At 36.5% G+C, this 17,295-nt stretch overlaps 1 protein-coding gene across 1 annotated transcript in view; it reads right to left on the reverse strand.

Moving 5' to 3' along the window:
• The window catches only part of FBN2 (fibrillin 2), a 176,611-nt gene that overhangs the window by 22,928 nt on the left and 136,388 nt on the right, over window positions 1-17,295 (reverse strand). Inside the window, exons 37-47 of the mRNA XM_052778267.1 lie at window positions 14,870-15,031; window positions 13,725-13,793; window positions 12,956-13,081; window positions 11,609-11,734; window positions 10,892-11,044; window positions 5,950-6,018; window positions 5,288-5,413; window positions 4,342-4,467; window positions 3,791-3,916; window positions 2,093-2,209; window positions 19-147 (exon numbers count right to left, since the gene is read on the reverse strand). Of these exons, the coding sequence (XP_052634227.1) occupies window positions 19-147; window positions 2,093-2,209; window positions 3,791-3,916; window positions 4,342-4,467; window positions 5,288-5,413; window positions 5,950-6,018; window positions 10,892-11,044; window positions 11,609-11,734; window positions 12,956-13,081; window positions 13,725-13,793; window positions 14,870-15,031 (1,329 nt within the window). The remainder of the gene's footprint in view (window positions 1-18; window positions 148-2,092; window positions 2,210-3,790; window positions 3,917-4,341; window positions 4,468-5,287; window positions 5,414-5,949; window positions 6,019-10,891; window positions 11,045-11,608; window positions 11,735-12,955; window positions 13,082-13,724; window positions 13,794-14,869; window positions 15,032-17,295) is intronic.

The raw sequence follows: 17,295 nt of genomic DNA on the forward strand, positions 1-17,295 counted from the left end.
ATGTGGTACCATACATACCAATGCAATTCTTGCCATCTAGGGTAAGTTCATATCCTTCATTACATAAACATTTGAAGGAACCAATTTCATTGAAACACCGCCCATTTCTGCACACCTGACCAAAGAAGGAACTGCACTCATCAGTATCTGTAAAAAAACCAAAATAAATCCCCAGAAATGAGAGTTGAGTCCCAGCACAGTATATACAGTATATTATAAGCACACTCAAGTTGCAATATATACTTCTGTGGAGAAGGCAAATCTTGTAGCAACAAGGGAACAGCTGACAACTAGTGGAAAGTAACTCTCACTCAAGTGCATTAGGGTATATGTTCTATTTAAACAACACTCTTTTTTTACAGGGTATTATAATTTTCAAACTTGCAGCATTACCTCAGCTACTGCATCTGGAGACATTCAGTTACTTCCAAGTGACTGTATGATGCTAACTCCAGACACAGAAAAGAAAATGTTACACTGAGTGTTCTGGATTTTATCTGGATTTATATGTGCTCGAGTTTCCTCCTAAAAACTGCCTTGTCATTTTCAAATTTGGGAATATGTAATTTGCTTTCCGCAAGATGATTTCCTCCTTGATAACAGTTCTGAAAATGAGGTTTGAAAATGCTTATTAGTTTGTACAGTTACTTTAGTAATGCAGACTTAATGGAGCACTACATAAGGAAAAATACAGATGAGAAAGTGTCAGAATCAATGAAAAGGAGTTCGGATAAGGACAATGGTGTAAGAACAACTTACACTTCACTGTTGTACAATACTTTAATGTGAATGATGAAGACTAATGTCAGTTTTACTGAAGAGGTTTTAGTCTTCTTCAGAGTCATGAAGTACAAGTTCCTGAAAAAGATGCACCTTTCTGCTTCAGCCAATACAGCTGTGCCTGTATTACTGGTTTATTCCATAGTGCATTTCTTCTGTGTTACAGTTCTGCAAGCACAAATACCTCCAAAGTATTATATTGGGATGGGCTAAATTGCCTTTGAATGACTGGGATAGTTTGGAAGAAAGCTCTGAGGCTCTCCAAGGTGTCAAGAGGAGTGTTAACAAAAGGCCAAGTCTCTGAGTCAGCCTGGGCTCCTTGGCTTCCTTGAAGGCAAAGCCTGGAGTAGAGGTGCTGGATGGTCCTGGCAGTAGACTGGCAGCTATACTGCCAAGGGAAAGAACCGCCTTGGCAAACAGTGCCATTTTTTGGCAGTGGACTCTTCCTACTTGACCAAGTTTTTAATCTTCTCTTTCCTGGATAAGGAGGATTTAAAAAACTTATTTAAGATGTTTTAGTTCTCTCCTGAACCAGAAAAGAACCAGTAGACTTTATTCTGTCTTCCTTCTGTAGCAGGAAGGAATGTAAAGCCTTCCTTTCTTTTGGCTTATGCTCTGCACAAGGGAGAGGATCTCCAGAGACTTATGAGCCTGTTCTTCAGCCCATGCTGAAGCCCATGCTTTATCACAAGTATTGAGGAATTTAAATTGTCCAAAACCATCAGATATTCTGGTGTCCTGTGCTTTAGGGAACAGGAAATAGCAATGCCTGTATAAACTCTGTATAAGCAGAGTTCATCTTATGAGACTAGATTTGGTAGATTAATTATACTGGCTTCCTTACTGCTGGTCTGCTTCCTCTTTCATACTGTGTGCAAATGCCCAGTAATATGGTGAAATAAAGAAATGATTTTTAAATCATGAGGCAACACTGGTGCTGTGATATAATACTTGCTTATTGCAAGTGGTGCCTATGGACTGTGTCAGTAGTCAAGGATGTGTGCTGTAATTACCCAGGAAATCTAATGGAGGTGAGGGCTGCATTAAAATGTCAGTGAGCTGTAAGGTTGCCCCAGTGGTCCAGGGATTTAGGGTTTACATTATCTCAAGCTGGCCAGTAAAAAATATTTTTAATTAGTTTAAAAAATGATAGAAATTATTAACCTCTAGGGCTGGTAACAGTATCAGTTACTGCACTCAATTAACTTTCTTAGCACTCTGACCTGTCTTCTCTGAGTTTTAACTATATACCATCCTCCTTGGCATACCAAGCCAGGAGCAATGAAAATAAAGTTTGGATTACATTACCTACCCATACAATCATTATTATGAGTTAACTCAAATCCTGGATAACACAGGCAGTTATATGATCCAACTGTGTTTTTACAAGTTCCGTTTCCACATGGATGGCGTTCACATTCATCAACATCTGCAAAGAGAAACAAAACTGTATGTGGGAACTAATTTTCCCAGGTATGTGTTAATGTGTTTTCTGTGCACAGTGACAATATTCTAAACCTCAGTCTCTCATCTGTCACATTTTCTATTTATACTACTGATTTTTACATCTTCTGGGTACATGTAGGAAAATGTTACATGATGCATTTTTTATATGTATTTTAAAATAAAAGATACTTTTACATGCAAAGATAAAAGTTAAGTGCATGGGCAGTATCTCAAAGCATTCTGTCTTTTTATTTTCCATACTAACATTTCTTAATGTACGCTAGTGATCAGAACTTAGTACAAAGGATTGAACATCACAGCCCTGGAACTATCTCAAATTTTGTGTACCTATTTTACTCTTAAGCGCATGAAAACCTGTTGAAAATGCTCTATAAAGGAGTTTTGTGTCATTGTTCACAAGTCAATTTACATATGTTAATATATTATGTCAAGACTAGATCCAGAATTACAAAGACTCCTTACAAACTCTTGGAAACACCCATTTTTAAAAGGCACTAAAATTCGATGTTTCCTGCTGTGTGCTTCAGTAATTTCTGGAATTTCATGGGGATCAGTAAGGTATTTAGATCTTGTTCTCCTAGTTCGTGTGGACTTTCTGAAACATTTTATTGACTTACATAAGGTAAACATTTTGTTGTATGGATCATTTCCATAACCTGTCATTGTCTAGATCTGTATTTCATCCTATGAAAATTTTAGAATTATTTTTAGAATTAAGTTACTGTTTTGAGTAACCAGGCTCTCAAAACTTTGCGTTGTTAACATAAGTCACTTTCCCAAATATCCTCCTCAGATAGTTTGACAAATGTGATTTAGTCCAAATATGAGAAGATTCAAGGTATATAGGAATATGTAATACAACGTGAATAGGTTTTAGATGTCTGTTTAAAGTTGAAATTGGAACACACCTATGTTATAGGAGACACTGAACTTCTGTATAACTTAGAACTGACATTTAGATGATCATTATTTCAAAAATCAAAATAATTTTTTGGCTCTTTTTCTTGAAGAGAACTGAATTCACATATGCATCACCTTTTCTTTTTAAAACACTGTAGAACTGATTATGAAACACTAAAAGAACAAGAAAAAAACTCTTATTTTGCAATCTTATTTTTTATATCATCTCTATCATGTAATCGTTTTAATACAAAATGAGTACAGATTTAAGTTACATTAAACATGGGATTCTGTTTCTTAAATGAAACATGAACTCAATAAATTTCTAAATAATTGAAAAATCTGCCTTTTTTTAATCTCCAAATTCTATCACTCTGTGATATCTCCTATAAACTTCTCTGTCAAATAAGCCACTATGATGTATTTTTGCGAAAATGGGGTTAATATGTTCTTCAGTAACATGGACTTATCTCTGACAATACTGTGATTTTTTTTCTCAAACATATATATCCACTCCAAGGACAACTTCACAGTGTTTGAATGTCACTATAATCTCCTAAAAAATTTAGACTCATCTCCTCTCCCTTTAAAAAAAACCAAAAAACCGAAACAAACCACACACAGAAGCATTTACTTTCCATACCCATGCACATAGTCTGGTCTTGGGATGCCTTAAAACCATTGTGACATATGCACTGGTAACTTCCTTGCATGTCCACACATACACCATGACTGCAAACATTAGGAATTTCCAGACATTCATTGCGATCTATAACAAAAATATAAAACAGATGGTACACATTATTGACTTTTATTATTCATGCATTTTACACAAACATGTTTTTACAATCTGTTATTATTATTAAAACCAGACTCAAAATTATCCATACCTAAACCTGAATCATAACAAAACTTCAGTTTATAGTAACCTCTTGCCTATACATCTCGAGGTCAAAACTACTGTCAGGATTTGGTTGATACATCAAGAATGTTCTTTAAAAATTTTACCCTGTCTTTTCTTCCCTTCTACAGAGAAATAGGGCTATAAAAAGTAAAAACTGTCGCATAAAACAGCAGAATACGCAAGGTGGCGGAAAATAAATTATGCTTTTACCCTTCAAGAGAATCATGCATATACCATTGATTAGGTACAAACAGATTCAAACAGATGAGAAAAGTCAACTGATTTCTTACCGACACAGGCACCATTGGGTGAAAGTTTAAAACCAGCAGCACATTCACAGCGGTAACTACCAGGACTGTTGATACAGTCTGCATTTCTCTGACAGAGACTGTCTCCATTGCTGCACTCATCAATATCTGAAATACCAAGAGTCATGGTTCAGACATCAGAAACCACGATATAGTTTCTCCTGCCTAGAATTTACACTATATTGTCCTCCTCATGAAGATGAATCTTTTGTCCTCAACAAAGCATGAATATTCTGACCTTCAGCCTCTTGTGCCGTCAATGCAAATGAAAAGCAAAATCAATACAATTTCATCCATAACACACTTTTTGGATGAAGGAGGATCCTATGAATCCAACTTACTACACATTGAAGTGGCTTTGCATTTTTAAACGTCTGCCTAAAGAAATTAGTTTTTGTATTAAAAAATGTTGTTCCCTGCCTTTGAACTGAAAGAGAAAGTGGCACAGTTTGTTAGCTTTTTAAGGTGCACATGACAGCACAAGACCCTTGAATACCAATGACAAAACTCCTATTGACTTTAGGACACACAAAACTTCACTATTAGCTTCTATGAATTTCTCTACCTATAAAACTGTAGAAGAACAGACACAAGACAGAAAAAAGCAAGGAAAGTTTTCTTTGAGAAGTTTTAAGAACAAGAACTAAATTTCCTCCCTAAAATAAAATAAAATAAAAGCATTTCATTTACTTCCTATTTAGAAGTCAGTGAACTGCTTGACACAAAACTATTACAAATCTCATTAAGTGCATGTGCATATGTATTAAAGACAAACATGTCATACACTGATTTATAGACTTGAGCCCTACAAAAAAGCTCACCGCCTGCCTCCTAGATTTTGGAAAACATGTGAATTAAATGTTCCCCTTCCCTTTAAGATAAGCATGCTTATGAGGGCTAAGTAGAAAATAATGTCATTTCAAATCACCTTCACAGACCAAGAGCAGGTCATTGTAGCTGAATCCAGTGGGGCATTCACAGCGGAAGCTGCCAATCTGATTGATGCAAACACCATTTGCACAGATTCCTGGGATTTCCTTACATTCATCAATGTCTGAAAGTGAGATGAGCTAGTCAAACTACAGTACTTCATGGCTTTACACACTGCTTGCATTCTCAATTTCACTGTGCTTAAAACTGAGTTGAGAAGTTCCTTTTAATCTACAGAAATTGTATACAGGATATAAACCTAAACATATTCCCATCATGACAGAAAATAAACTATGTGAAATTCAGGAAGTGATCAAAACAGGGTAATGCTAAATATTAGACAAGGTGCAGAACTGTTACAAATGTGCAGATAAGTCCCACAACATCTTTGAAGCCAAAACCTTTTATCTTACCAATTAAAACTCAAACCCATGAACTAGGATGGAAAGTGAGCAAAAGACTGTAACAAAATGTAGACATAGAAAAATATAAATCAGAAATATTTTACACAAAAATTGGTCTCAGAATTTTTGTCACCATTGTAACTCCACAATGAAATTATAATTTTATTACATGGAATGTTCATTTTGGTACCATTATGCAGCTGCAACAACCTTATGCAAAACAATTTTTGGTTAAAATAAGTTTAGTGAAACTTACCAACAGCTTTTCCAGTATGAATGTCGAAAGTGAAGCCAGGAATATTTCCGCATATGTTCTTAAATTCAGCTACAGCAAAACAGAGAACAATGCATTTTTAGTGAATATTTATAAATCTCCCAAGAACTACTTGTAGTCTTCTCATCTTTTCAAGAGCTGATACAAGCCAAATCTACCCAGAAGAGCCACTGCCTCCTGTACAAATTGTATTGAAAATTCAGATTGCCAATAAATGAATGCAAAGAGAAACACTAATTCATATTTCTCTTTTCTCAGATCTTTACAGACTTTCATACATGAGTAAATGTCTGATTTGAGAAGGCAGCACTTCAGTGTTTGTTTTAAATAGAACTCTTTAACTTACCTTTTAAGGTTTATTCCTGCTTTCTAGACATCTGTAGAGAGAATCTGCAGCAACAGTTTCATATAGGAGAAATAAATTTAACTTACCAGTACCTAGCCTTCTTTGATGGTACTATCTCTGTTCTCTTCTGCAGAGATTACTGCAGCTTAGTTCCACTAAACTGCAGAGCAGAATGGACACTCTGCTCCAAAAAAAGAGCACTGTTTCAGTAAGCTTATTTTATATCCTCTTTTCCAGAGCATCTTGAGGATGGGAAATGCACAGTATAAAGTATAAAATCAATGAACCCACGGTTTTCCAGGTAAGGTATATGAAGTTGAGTGGATTTGCAACATGTAGAGAAAAATTTCTAGCATGGAATCGATTAATTATTGCAAGATGTAAGAAATAATTACTTCTTTTAAAGAAGTATTTCTTATAAAGCATCTATACTGGCATGAGATTTTACTGGTAAAACAGTGCTTTCCAGAAAAAAAAAGTATTACACATTTACAGTACATTGATAAATTTTCATCTAGGTAGAAATATGAAACACAGGCCTACAACTACAACTATGTCAAATTTGTAAAATACTGACTACGAGTAGAATTGTGTACTGAAAGCCCACTTGTTTGAGGGGAGCAAAATAATTCCAATGTGAAGACATAACCAGTTTGAATTAACAGTTTTGTTTAAGTGTGTGTTTGCAAACAATAACCATGCAGCTGGTATTCAGCATCTTTTTAGATCATATCAGCATTCAAATTCTCCAGAAAAATAGTAAGTATCTTTCAATATTAAGTTTCCAAACTATTGTTAAGGAAGAACTCCAAAGCATGCGGTAGATATTTGCACATTAATGGCATTAAGCTAAGGTAAAATATCCTTCTAAAGAATGTAGATAAAAGTTACAAAAATGTCACATTGACATAAAACTCAAAGGGGTTCTGGAAGTGTAGTATCCGGAGACTTCCATGAGTGCTTGGTCCACTGTTTGTGCTGCTGAGGACCTACAGGAAGCCTATTTATCCAACGAGAGTAAGCGTATGGAGTGTACCTTTAACTCACCTCTAAACCTGAAATGCAGACAAATTAATAGGCATCTCTTCTAGCACCAGAAAAAGAGAAAGGAGACTCTTCTGTTTTCCTGTGAGTAATGATCTTTAATCTACAGCGGTGATAGTTTATTTCTCTACTGGCTGTAGTCTGAGCTTCTTGATCATCTACATATTAATGGCAGCTCTTCAGTAGCTTGTAATTTTGTAAAGTTTATCTACTGGGGTTTTAAATGGAATAATTCTTGTCTTCCTTACACCAAATATTCTTATTTATTAAAATTTCAGCAAATGTAGTTGATCATTGCTCAGAATAAGATTGGCAAAATATTTTTCTCACATTCAAATATTCTTTGTTATTCCCTGTACAAGCCAAGTAGGATCCAGTATACCTGAACTTCGGCATTTTCTTCTTTCTTCTGTCCTATTGTTTAATGACTGCTTAATGCCTACTGAGGTTATTCTTGCAGTACAGGATACTGGGCCACAGAGGTCCCCGCCACAGTGTTTTACCATCCAGAAATTTTCTGCTCTTTCATATTAACATGTATAACACTTCAGAGTTAGAAAACAGTTCTTTTCTGCAAGGAGCTTTATGTCATTTACTGCTGTCAGTAAACCTGTGAAACACACATATTAGATAAAAAGAGGGCCTTGTGTTCACTACCCTGTCTCCACGGGTGATGGTAACCTACTCCTGTGATAATGCCTAACACATCAGGTCTGGGAGGATGAAGAAGATGCTCTGAGGGTTGCAGGCCTTCCTTCATTCTGTGTTATGCTACCTACATGTTCCATGCATTCCGTTTAATAGAGTTTTTCCATTTTTTTTTTCAGTTTGTACTGTGTAGAAAAAGAGCATATAATTAGGTAAGGACTGTATGATAATGCATTTATACAGTGCCAAATTATCCATACACAAACACACCAGAGATTTACTTTCTGAAAGACTGACTTTGCATCAATGACTTAAAAAATTTTTCAAAACCCCATATACCTATCACTATATTATTTTTAGGACAAAACGATCTATCACATAACAGGAAAAAACTCTCTGAGGTCAAGCACTCCTGAAATGGTCAAGCACTCCTGAAATGATCAAACCATGAAAGAGTTCTGTAAATACTTGGTTACCTCTTAGCAGTGAAGGATCTTTTTACACTTCTTTGGGTGAAAAAACAAACAAAGAAGAGTGATTATTTCTGATTAAAGTCTGTACGGTAATGGTTATGATCTGTATAGTGTGTAAAACCAAGCAATACAGTCTTTACTACCTAAAACAATCAAACAGAGATTGATTGTTAAGCATAAATATATGAAAAGGAAGAAAGAGCTCTGTTCACAAAGGAAAAAAAATGCAAATGCATTGGCATGTGAAGTTCATTTAGAGGAACAATATAATTCTCATGGGAGCAGAATAATGCTCTTAATGAGCTACTGGGCTCAGTCTAGCAAACTGGTTAAGGCCAGTGTATCACAACCCCTGTCTGTGATGTGTAGCACCCACCCAGAATTCAGAACAACTGATTATACCACATAAGTGCAGCTATTCGACCTTGGAATTTGTGTTTGATCCCTCACGCAATCTCTTTTCATGGTGAAAAAAGTTCAATCATGTCTCCAAATACAGTAAAGGCATTTAGAAGAGCTAACAAGGCAATATTGAAATATTTCAGGAAATATTTTAACCCCATAACTGCTTGCAGACTAAGTGGAGTTGTCTTAAATCTTTAAAAGCTGCATAAGTTTTTGAGAACTTCAGTCTTACCAATTTAAAAGGACAATTCTTTCTTCCATCAAAGAATATTAATTGCATGAATCCCTGCTAGTACTTTGCTGTATTTTTCTCATCATGTTGTCATCATGGTGACAATTTTATGGCACTGAGATAAATGACTATGGGAAAGAATTTGATGAGCTCTCTGTGATAGCAAACATGTATTTCCTCTCTCAAGCTTATTTCCATCTCCCATTCCTGACTGCTAGGAACAGTTCCTTCATTTTCCCACCTCCTACTTAAGAAAGAAAAGGAAGAGGCTGTTTTTTTCTGTTCAGTCCCATTTTCCTCCTCTTTGCTGCTTGTGGGGGAAAGTCTTTCCTAAATTATCTGCTCTTTCCCTTATGCCACCAGGATAAACCACTTGGAATGAAAGTAATACATTCTTCACACTAACATCACAAATGATGCAGCACCAGAGGTATGGGTTTAGTGGCAGTAAACTTGGGGCAAAGTCAACGAAACAATAAAGCGTGTTTGTACTAAACAGGCACCTGAGTTTTTTAGTTTTATCTAGCCACCTTTGCTCCTTTTACAAATGTAAGAATCTTTTAACGAAGGCCAGGTGCTACTGTCAGGTTTCCAGTTGGTGATTCTCCCACCAATGATTTTTCTGAGTTGAGCTTTCACGGGTGTTTTGTTCCAGGCAAGGAACTCCATAAAGACTAACTGAAAAAGAACTGTACCTTATTATTTTCACCTCCCTTTATAGACGGCAATTTTTACTTCCCTTTACAATGCCCTCCTTATTGAGCTTTTGCAAGTTTATCACCTTAAATAGAGAAAATGTAAAAGCAACTGAAAGGATCAGCTCAGATGTGAGACACAAGTGAAAAATCTAGAAAGGCAATAATCTAGAAACCCAGTCTTTTTATTCTGACAGATTAGGACTACCAGAATAAATGTATCCCCAACTATGCAGTAACAAAATTATACTATCCTAAATTAATTATCCTGGAAGACAGACCAGGCAGCAGGCACCTCTTGTCAGGCAGTATCTTAAACCCCAGTATTATTGCCCGATGACTGCTTTTCTGGAAACCTCAAAGAGACAGCTTTGGAGATGGGAGTTCTGTAATCACACATTCAGAAAACTTGCTTATACCTACTGCACCACCCTGGTGGGTCTTACCTACACAAACATAGATTTTTGATGTATATCTAAATAACTGAAAGTAATTCTATGTCCATACAAGACCTCTGAAAGCCTTGGTATTTTTTAGAAAGAAAGAATAAAACAACCACTCATTTTATAGATCCCCATCACCAAAAAAAGGTCAAAATAATTATATTTACCTACAGATACCTGTCTTACAAACATCCTTTTAGCTACAGGGCTGACATACTCCTGCTGCTGATGGGCAAGTCAGTCTGTAGTTTCCAGGCCTTTTTATTCATCTCAGCAACACCTGACAGTAGTTTGTTCCCTTGCCCTTGCCTTCAGGGGCAGCTAAGAGGGAAAATATGCATGTTCTTCCTGAATTTTTTTCATCCAGGGGGAATGATTGGGCCTTTGAACTAATCAAGCTCTGTCTTTCCACTCAATATGGAGTGATGCTTCTTCCACTTAAAAAATATGGAAGAAATACCTATTCTTGTTTAGCACACCAAGACTTAATCCAGCCAGTGACAGGATGGCAAGGTATTGTCACTCTTTGGGAGTACAGCAAAGGTTTTTTGGGGGTAAAATGTTAACTTTAGCTAATAGGTCAAAGGAGCATATAAGCAAAGAAAGTAACAAAATGGGATGATTATAGTAGGCTTTACCTGTTCCTGGAGTTGGACATGGTTCACAAGGTTTGTTCCAGGCTTTCCCAACATTGTATGTGCAGCAACACATCCTTTTGGTCACATTGAAGGGCAGTTCATTCTCACAGGAGGTTCCATTATAGCTTCTATAGCAAAAGCTTTTCCTCATGTCTAGATGTGAGAAAAGAATCACTTATGAAGTAACCAACAAACTAACTGAATTAAGTATCAACCCCCTACCAACCTAGACAGTGGTTCATTAACTCTGGCTTCAGAATGCAACCCAAGCAAATGCATGGATGCATTTAAAAAGCATTTAAGGACTGAAGTAATCTACAGTCTTTGTTTTCGACTCACCTGAAATTTGACATATTTTCAGTTTTCATTCAAAGACATAAAGGGGAAAAAGGAAAATTCCCAAGAAATCAAAAACACATCTGTAGGTGCTCATCAGATCCCTTTGTATAGTAAACCCTACCATTTGGAAATGACTACTGAAAATGAAAAAAGATTTCTGAGTTATGTTAAGGGAGTAAGAGCACTTGAACACTGCACATCAGTCATTGCGATCTCTTTCCTGGCTACATGACGTAACTGTCTGGGAGTTAAAAGGCAGGAAAAAGCAATACAAGGCTTTAGAACTAGCCTCATCTAAAAGGAAATTTTAAGCAGAGAGGCTGGCCCTGAAACAGTCCGATATTCAGACAGTTCTAGTAAAGGTGACATTTTGCATACCCATGCAGTTATGTCCTCCGTTCACCTGCATGTATTCAGGTGGGCAGATGCAGGTATAGTTCCCCAAGGTGTTGTAGCAGGTGCCAGGACCACAGACACCAGGATGTGCAACACACTCATCAATATCTAGAGACCAAGCGAAAACACTACAATTAACAAGAGAAAAGAGGACCAAGTCGTAGCAAATGTTTCTGACCTCAAACCCACTTTGGTCAGTTTTCTTCACCCGAGCTTAGCAAAGCCTCAGGATTCACAGGCTCTGTTCTGAAAGGAATTGTTGTTTTCTCACAAAGTGAATGGAGAAGGGGAAGCTGACTTACAACACTCCAAACTAGGAGAAACCATTAAAGATTCTTTACATTTTTGGGTCTATTTACAATTTTTTGTTCTAACTTACAATTGGGTTTGAGTCCAGCCAGTGAAGTGCAAGAGAACACCCTAAATATATTCAAAGTTGTTGAATTTACCACTGAAACTGGAGCACCTTGTGCCCCATGAGCTCCACAAAAGACATTCACACCCTCTTCTCACAGGAATGTTACTGTCACTTTTCAGTTCTGTTGATGTGTTCACTACTCCACTGAGAAATGACCTTTTAAGTACTCTATTTAGAAACAGGCAAGCTGAATATTCACATAGTCTTGCTGCTCTAACCTTGGATCTTCTTATTCAAGGTATTTGGGGTGTAAGCTTTTTTTGTCCATACAATTTTAATTTCAAACCCAGTTTGATCAGTTTTCTTTACCCAAGCTTAGTAGCAAAGCCTCAGGATTCACAGGCTCTGTTTTGAAAGAAGACAATTTTTTTTTTTCTCACAAAGTGAATGAAGAAGGGGAAGCTGACTCACAACACTCCTAACTAGGAGAAACCACGAAGGATTCTTTACACTTTTGGGTCTATTTACAATTTTTGGTTCTAACACTTATGACAAATCTCAAACACAAAAGGAAGACCAACATTAACTTTACTTCACGTTGCATAAATTAAATCACTACTCTTAAATACTGTGAAGAGGACACCTTTTCTCACTTAACATACAGGGAGCCTAGTGAAACTAGCAGGAGATAAAAGGCGTTGAAGTGAGAAGCCAGAAATCATGAATAACCTCTTTAGTTTACTGAATACACATAGCTGAGATCTATCATGTAAAATAAGCATTAGTATATTCAAGTGTTACATTTCAAGTTTTATATTAATCATATCACTGGTGCCAAAGATAATGATTTTAGAGGAGATTTTAGGTAAGGGTGTGGGTAACATATCCACTTATGCATTTAAGGCTAAAAATGACAGTGGTTTTCATAATAATTGCACTGTGATAGAGAAGAAGGTTTCAAGGGACTCAACCTTCACAGATTCTTGTCTCTTCACTGAGGTAGTAGCCTTTTGGACATTCACACTGGAAGCTGCCAAATGTATTGATGCAATTTCCACCTTGGCAGAGACCTGGCAGTTCCTGACATTCATCAATGTCTGAAAACAGAGAAAAAAACCCACCATATTTTCATTCCAGAATGAAAAGAAACAAGAGACTTTAAGTACTCCCCTGAAATTTTACCAACTAGTAGCTTTTAACTGTCACGTGGATTTTTTTTTTTCTTCTAAATTGCACTTCACGAAAGCATGGATGAGATGCTCATTCTCTTCCATTTAAATAGCTCTTCAGGAGCACGTTTCAGCTTGATGAGCCCACAGAGTTCAACTTCCATTACTGATGAAAGGAACCTGGCATCTAATTCCTCATTCCTGCACACTCATTGGAACCAGAGTTTCTTTGTCCAATGAAAATTTCCTGAAACTTATACCTTCCACTGATAAGCTGTAATTTTCATAAATGACTTATCCTTCAGGGGCCAACTTCAAAGGCCAATTCAAGTAAGGAGGCACACAAAAAGTATGCACCAGCTTATTTTCCTACTGAAATATTGTTGGACTTCTTCAATATTCTTTTACAGTATGCATTTTCGTCACATTGTTGTCTAATTCATAATAGCAGAGGGGTTTGGTTTGCACTAAATGTAATGATTTTTGCAAAATATAGTTACTGTATACATCTCTCCAAAGATGACCCCTTTTTTGTATTACCAGCCATCAGAGTCATTTACAATAAACGCACCTTCTAAAATAATAGTGATGGGATTTGGTCTGAATCCTTCTCCCCCTGGACAGAGAGTATTATATTCCGCTAAAGTAAAGTACAACAAGAGAAAGTGTGTCAGTCATGTGAAGAACAAAATGCTAACAACAGAAACATAAAATTTCACTTGTCTTTTTAATGAGCCTTCTTCCCTACAGTCATTGGTTTTCTACTCTTCTTGACCTATTCACAGTAAATAAAGCTAGTGCATTAGATTAGTAGAAAATCAAGGTAAGATTAAGAGTTCTGCTTAAAATATTACAATAACCATAGTTACTTAAGGCAGTATTAAGGCAGGCAATGTTATTTTCTCTGTAGTGTGCCCAAAGCACGTATTTTCCATTTTGACTAGTTCTTTAATATGAAATGTCAGTATACCATCGATAAAGGTACGTGTTAAAATTGGAATTCATACTATTGTGAGACTATTAAGAACAACATGCTTGACATTTCTGCTGCATTATTCATTCAAAGAACTTCAAAGCTCTACCAAATTGGTAAGTATCATCAGGTAACAATTTTGCAAGTACTCAAGAGTGACTTAGAAATAGTTACCCAACAGTTACCAACACTCTCCTTTCAGAACTCCTGCAGCTCTCCAAATTAAAGGCATGATTTGAGTTCTAAGCATTATTAATTTCTTTATTTCCCTATCAACATGGAGTTGCTGAGTAAAAATTCCTAGTAGATGCATGCAATCCCTTCCATTCTTAAGGCACATAAGCATATCTGCAACTACCTTGATTTTTTTTTAATGGGAGAAAAGTAAAAGCAAAATAAAATAAAGTGCCCAAAACTACCCGAAGTACATGGGCCTGGTCCAGTGGGAAGTGCCTTCTAAATTTCCACTGAGTTATTACTGTGAGAATAGGCACCAAGTCAGTCACAGAATACTAAAGGTCAGGTCTTCTGATACTCAGGTCCACACCTCTGCATCACCCCTCTGACAGCAGCAGGGAGATTTTCTTTTATAACGTGCAAGAACACTGCCTCATGAAGAAAATCAGATTCTTAAAAGACAAATGTATAATAATACAGTAAAAGATTTCAAATACTTTCTTCATCCCTTGTTAGCAACTTCTATAATAAGAGGACACGGGGAGAATAAGAGAACATTTCCTTACTGCTGTTTACAGGGGGACACGTCTCGCAGGGGTTTCCCCAAGCCTTTCCCAGAGAGCAGCAGCACGAGGAACGACTGACTCCAACCCCAATTTCAGTATTGCAGGATAGGCTCCCATCCCCTCGTGGTCCATACTTCAGGTAGCAATTGCCAACACGGTTATCTACATATAAAATACATATGACTACAGCTGCACACAATGATCCAGACAAAGGAACAGCAGGCATTAATTTTAACATTCTGTATCTAGAAGCAGGAATTCAGATAACATTGTGCTTTTGAAGTCATTGGCAAGCTCAAAACACTTATGAACACTGACAGTTACTGATGTTGAAAGAGACAGCAGGGAAAATGTGTAGCTTCAGCTTCCTAAGTAACCAGACACGAGTTTAAAATGTTTGCACGTCTTCCAAAGTCACACCATAATCTAATGTAGCACATACACTAGCCCCAGTTTTTCACTCCAGAAAGTATCGGAAGCCTTGCTGCAGTTTGCTGTTAGTACTTCTTCTCCATATTCTGATTGTGACTAGGCTATGACTCTTGTGGAATTGGAAGAATTTATATATTTTTCTATGGAATCACAGGACAAAGTCATGTCACTAGAAGAATTCTTCCACTGGCACAGAAATTCTCCAAAAATCATTAACATTGAAACAAATAATGTAAATGTGCAGTAGGTTTGAGGAAAATTAGTTTATTATTTCACTCAAACTGTAACTTAATGATTTAGACAACTGCTGGCCTCAGTGGAATGAGCAAGGAATCTAAGAGAAGTAAAGCTGTGAGTTTTCTTACTGCTGCACATATTGTCTCCTTGTTCTTTATAAATGGGAAGTAACTAGCAGTGAGTCATAAATATAAGGAATAAGAGCATAGTAAATTATTATTTATTACAGCCAAATAAGATGAACATTAATTTCTTCCAGAGCAGTGTTGTAATTCTAAAGATCATTTCTATGAATTAACTTGCTATCAAAGGTTGCCTCTAAAGAAGCACAGAAACCCACTCAAAAATTTTTTGATAAATTCATTATATAAAGGACCCATTATCTTTTCTGCATTTTTACTATTTCGGTTAATGGTATGACTAAGAAACTTATAAATGAATTTTTGAATAATTTCCCAAATGCATATTTTACTAAGAAATATAACATTTTTAATTTACTGCTTGCAGCAAGTGCCAGATGCTACAGCCTTTAGCAATTTACACGGAGTAAAATGAAAACAGTATGATAAATGTGGGTAGTTCATACTTTCAAAATTTCCAGAGTTTAACAAATGTCTTGACATGGGTTTCTAAATTAGCTGAGGTTTGGGATGTATCTATGAAAAAAACCTTGAAGGCAACTTTCTGAATTTTTAGGAGCTACTTGTTCTTAAGATCCTCAAGTTAGGTATGTATAATACAAAACCACAATTTCACATTAATTTTCAGACTGAATATTTTTTTTAAAGGGTCTTAACATCAATCAAGAGAAAACCTTCAATCTTTCCAAACAATTTAAATTGATTCAAATTTAAGCATTAATAGATAAGTTTGGGTGCATCTTTCTGCACAGTTTTAAGAGCATACTGTAGCAGATATTGTAAAAAAGGAGGGGCCTGGGCCCCACATATTCTACAACAAATTTCAGTATCTCACCATAAATGCACACTGTTGTAAAGCTAAAATACTCAGTTAAGAATTGAGTGGCAGAGGCATATGTATTCTGTACATCTGAGCCTCTGATGGAAACGGAAGAAACTTCAAGCAGGATATCTTTATCTCCCTAGAGGCAAGATTTACCTGCGATCACTGATCAGATATGTCAGAGTGGAAGTCCTTTTTTTTTTTAAGACGTTAGAAGTGAGTAAAGTGAACTGCCTTTTTAAAACGGCATATCCTGAGGTTCTTGTAGTGGACTAGAGCTGAAACAACGCAACCATGGTTATTCTGAGAATACCTATCTCCTCATGTTCTCAGAGGAACCGCACGCTTCTCTCCATTTGTGATAGCACAAGACATCTGCCTTTTTAAGAAAGGCCAAGAGATTTGGCTTCATTCTTCTTGGGAAAAGTGAAAAACATTGACCATTTTGGAAGACGGCTTCAGCCCAAGACCTCAGGCCCATTAAGAACAATAGGAAATGACAGACCTTGGAACAAAGGCAGAGCCTGGAATTCTCTAGCAGAATATTGATACCGAGTCCATCAAGAGTTTTAGGTTTCAGTTTACTCCTTACATGAACCATCTTGACACAGCACTATGTTCCTCTTTGCCAAGGATAATATTTCTGTTTCTTCTGAAAGGAACTGGAATTTAAATTCCTCCACCTTTTTTGCTCAAGCGTGCAAGAGAGAGTGCTGTTGAAGAGAACCAGAAGCTGCTGTCCTTTTGACAAGAAGTTTCTGGAACATTTTTCAGCACAACTTGTCCATTCCAGA

Source organism: Harpia harpyja, chromosome Z, assembly GCF_026419915.1.
Source record: "Harpia harpyja isolate bHarHar1 chromosome Z, bHarHar1 primary haplotype, whole genome shotgun sequence".
Taxonomy (NCBI): Eukaryota; Metazoa; Chordata; class Aves; order Accipitriformes; family Accipitridae; genus Harpia; species Harpia harpyja.